A 4795-nucleotide genomic window follows, 5' to 3' on the forward strand; every position below is an offset into this window, starting at 1 on the left:
CCAGCTCCAGGGCCTCCAGGCTTGCGGGATTTCCAGTCTGGGGCCTGCTTTTGATCTTTCAACACATTTTCTTAACATTCTAAAATCTTCTACGTCAACACCCACATAAACAGATTCAAGACAGCATCTTTCTTGTTGGTTTTAATTTCTAGACCAAACTCATTAAAGACAATACATTTGGTGTTTCTGAAGAGGGGATTTCCTCAGGCGGCTAAAAGTGTGTGATGGAAACTCAATAGAGGGGCAGAGGACATTCAAGAAGATACTGTCAATTAATTTCTGCACCTGTTCTTAGGGTTCTAAACCTTTCTCAGCCTTGTGCCCCAAATGCCCAAGAATAACTGGTTTAAAGCACTGATTCAATCTTTCCTGCAGCACAGTTAATGGGTGATAACGATGATTGTGACTAATTTAAAGAAAATATTGACTTGCAAACAGACACCTCAAACGCTTTAAACTATGATTTCTTAACTCCAGTACCAGTGACATTGGGTGTGGATGATTCTTGCGGAGAGAAGGCACAGTCCTGTTTATCATAGAATATTTATCAGCTTCTCTAGCTTCTACCCACTAGATTCTGGTAGGATTCACCACCTTCCCAGGCTGCAACCACCAAAAATGTTCTCTAACTCTGCTAAATGTCATCTTGAGAGCAAAATTGCTCCCATGGATAGCCATGGATTTATTTAATTTCAAAACTACTGACAGTAGGCAGGGTTGAAATCAGGGTCATGCTGAATAATAGAAAAGATGGTCACTACAAAAAGAAAACCAAGCAAAAACAAAAGTTACCAGCATAGATACACCTAAGGCCATTTTTTTTTTTTCTGTGAATTTTGGCAAGGTATGTTAGCACTGCATTTTTGGGACCAGTAGCCAAGGGAACTTCTTAAGAAATGCAGACCTCAAATGAACCCTGCTGGTAAGACATCTGATATGGTTTGGCTCTGTGTCCCCACCCAAATCTCACCTTGAATTGTCATAATCTCCACGAGTCAAGGGTGGAGCCAGGTGGACATAATTGAATTATGGAGGCGGTTCCCCCATACTGTTCTCCTGATAGTGAATGAGTGCTCAGGAGGTATGATGGTTTTATAAGCATCTGGCATTTCCCCTGCTGGTACATTCTCTCTTGCCTGCCGTGATCTAAGATGAAACTTCTGCCTTCCTCCCTGACTGTGAGGCCTCCCCAGCCACGAGGAACTGTAAGTCCATTAAACCTCTTTCTTTTGTAAATTGCCCAGTCTCAGGTATGTCTTTATCAGTAGCGTGAAAACAGACTAATACAACATCAGTGGGGATGGACATTATGATGACCCCCACTGCATTGAACAGACCCTCTATGAGGCTCAGGTATGTTTTCAGGTGAGTTAAAAACCCCTTATGAAAAATGTCACCATAATAAATGGTGCCTTCATTTTGTTTAAAACGTTAGTGGAAAATTTATTTATTTATCAAAGCTAGTTGCTTGGATAAATAAATTTCTATTTGAAGACATTAAAAGAAACAACAACAACAAAACCTACTTAGCATAGTTAACTTAGTAAGAGCTGGGGAAATAATACCTTTAAAAAGTTAATGTTTGGGCCAGGCATGGTGGCTCACACCCGTAATCCCAGCATTTTGGTAGGCGGAGGTGGACAGATCACTTGAGGTCAGGAGTTCGAGACCAGCCTGGCCAACATGGATAAACTCCGTCTCTAGTAAAAATACAAAAATTAGCCAGTTGTGGTGGCTCGCATCTGTAATCTCAGCCACTGGGGAGGCTGAGGCACGAGAATTGTCATAATCTCAGCCACTGGGGAGGCTGAGGCCAAGATCGTACCACTGCACTTCAGCCTGAGCAATAGAGTCAGACTCTGTCTCAAAATTTTTAAAAAGTTAATATGTGGAGTTGGGAATAATGGATTCTGAAGGTGGATCACATTCTGTCTTGAATGCAGTAGGTAGACATGTTTTTTTAACTGTGGCGATGTTTTATTTCTTTCCCACGCTTTTAACATTCTTTGTATTCTGTACTAAAGATCAAGAACTAAACATTCCACTTTTATGTTTCTCCCATGGGGTACTTTTAAATTAAGTTGGTCTCTGGCTATTATATTTAATCTTTTGAGTTTGTTTTTCCCAACAATAAAGCCTGCAGTTTACTAATGTACTATCAGATGATGTTGAATACGCAGGAGACAGAGCCATTATCTGTCTCAGTAAACAGATTTTTCTCAAACCAAAAGCTAGGGATTAGGTCAATAAGCTTTTATGGCAACTTGTTAGATTTTTCTTAGGAAATCATAAAGATTTTTCTTTCTAGCTCATTTTCAAATTATATGAAATGATCAGAATTAAAAATAAAGAATTTTAGAACTAATATTTTATAAAATTAGGGTCATAAAACCAAGATCCAAGTTGATTTTTAAAAATGTATATACCCAGTGTCTTAGGTCAAGTTTTCTAGAAGAGCCTGGAGAATGGTTCTTGTGCATTAGATTATTTTAGTAATAATAATACTAATATTTATTAAAGCCTTTGTATGTGCTAGACATAATGCTAAACACCTCACATGAATTATTTCATTTAATTTTCAAAATAATCATATGAAGCAGGTTTTATTATATATTTTTTCAGATTTGGGGGTACATCTGCTTGTTTGTTATATGAGTATATTGCATACTGGTAGGGATTCAGCTTCTAGCATACCCATTACCCAAATAGTGAACATTGTACCCAATAGGTAATTTTCCAAACCTCACGCCCCTCCCTCTTCCATTTCGGAGTCTCCAGTGTTTATTATCTCCATTTTTATGCCCATATGTGCCCACTGTTTAGCTCTCACTTATAAGTGAGAACATACAGTATTTGGTTTTCTGTTTCTGAGTTAATGGACTTAGGACAGTGGCTTCCAGCTTCATCCATATTGCAGTTAAAGACTTTATTTTATTTTTTTATGGCTGTGTAGTTTTCTTTCTTTCTTTCTTTCTTTCTTTCTTTCTTTCTTTCTTTCTTTCTTTCTTCCTTCCTTCCTTCCTTCCTTCCTACAGGCATGAGCCACTGAGCCTAGCCCTAAAATGAGTTTTTTAAAAAAGATTTTTCTCTTTCTTTCTTTCTCTTTCTTTCTTTCTTTCTTTCTTTCTTTCTTTCTTTCTTTCTTTCTTTCTTTCTTCTTTCCTTTCTTTCTTCTTTCTCTCTCTCTCTCTCTTTTTTTCTCTCTCTCTTTCTTTCTTTCTTTTCTTTCTTTCTTTCTTTCTTTCTTTCATTATTATTTTTTTTTGGCTGCCCCAAAGGGCAGACAGGTTTATTGGTCAGCAGCCGGGAAAATCAGTGGTTGGACTTGGCCACATGCTGCAGCTCTTCCTTCTTCTTGATGGCATAGGAGTTGGAGGAGCCCTAGGCGGCATTCATGAGCTTATCTGCCAGGCACTCAGCAATGGTCTTGATGTTCCGGAAGGGAGCCTCACAAGCGCCTGTGCACAGCAGCCAGATGGCCTGATTCACATGGTGCAGTGGGGACACGTCCACAGCCTGTTGTCTCACAGTCCCGGCTCGCCCAATGCGTGTGGAGCCCTCCCAGGGACCACTGTTGATGATGGCGTTCACCAGGACTTGCAGAGGGTTCTTGCCTGTGAGCAGGTGTATGATCTCGAAGGCATACTTGACAATGGGCACAGTCATGAGCTTCTTGCAGTTGTTGCGGCCATGCATCATCATGGAGCTAGTGAGGGGCTCCATAATTGGGCACTGAGCTTTGTGGAAGTATTTGGGGGCATACCACCCTGCACTGTGAGGCAGGTACTTGGCATACTTCTCTATCACTGCAGTGTAATCCTGCAGGGAAATGTCATTGATCTGCACATCATCGGTGCTCCACTTCCCAAAAAGCTTGATGTCAAGGGTCTGTGCCACTGCTGGTGCTGCTGTCTCCCACTCGGTCATCCTGAGAGCATAGCCTGAGAGTCTCTGTCACTCGGCGTGGACCACGTGCCGCCTTGGCACAGAAAGGCAGAGCGGCTGTGTAGTTTTCTATTATGTATATGCACCACATTTTCTTTACCCAGTAAATCATCAATGGACATGATTTTCTGAAGGAGACCTCTCAGGAGAAGGGCAGGACAGCAGGCTGGGGACAGGAGAGCAGAGAGCTAGACTGGATATGGTCCCACCTGGAGCTGTATTTCAACTTGCACTTCAAATTTAGTCCCATCTTGAGGCAAAATAGCTGACCTATGTTCTCCAGAGGATGCAAAATCGTTGCATCCAGATGATGTCCATGAAGGATTTTAATAGTGATGAAAAGTGGTTATGACGTGTGTTAAGTGAATCAGAGACTAGACAGGAATCTACCGCCAACACAGTCTTAACCATGCACTAAAGTCTACTTAACCAAGACTAAAGAGAGTTATACAAAAGTATTATTCGTGGTTATCTCTGGAAGATGCAAGATCTCTAGAAGATGAAAGGTGGTCATTTTCTTTAATTTTTAAAATAAATTTCCAAAGTTTTTACAGTGGACTTAGTGTAGTGAACAAGAACACCTTCACGACACTAGAACAAGAACACCTAGTAATGTGTTCAAAATCTTGTTTAGCAAACCAAGTAAGGTATGACGGAACAATTTACTTTCCATCCTTTAAAAGGGGGTTGATAAATTTTGACCCATGACCAAATCCAACTGACCATCTGTTTTGTAAATAAGGTTTTATTGGAACTCCTGATCTATGACTGCTTTTGTACAATAGCAGAACGGAATAGTCTCCACTCTGATAGGTTTAAAAGAGAGCATGAGGGTGAAGAAATCACTCAA

At 40.5% G+C, this 4795-nt stretch overlaps 1 protein-coding gene across 1 annotated transcript; it reads right to left on the minus strand.

Annotated features, from left to right (window-relative positions):
• Positions 1-3381: 3381 nt before the first annotated feature.
• Positions 3382-3927, minus strand: LOC116464637 (small ribosomal subunit protein uS7-like). Its single transcript, XM_032754236.1, has one exon. The coding sequence runs from the start codon at positions 3925-3927 to the stop codon at positions 3382-3384; it is 546 nt and encodes a 181-aa protein (XP_032610127.1).
• Positions 3928-4795: the final 868 nt, after the last annotated feature.

The sequence above is a fragment of the Hylobates moloch genome, unplaced genomic scaffold (assembly GCF_009828535.3).
Source record: "Hylobates moloch isolate HMO894 unplaced genomic scaffold, HMol_V3 SCAFFOLD_1175, whole genome shotgun sequence".
In the NCBI taxonomy this organism is placed as follows: domain Eukaryota; kingdom Metazoa; phylum Chordata; class Mammalia; order Primates; family Hylobatidae; genus Hylobates; species Hylobates moloch.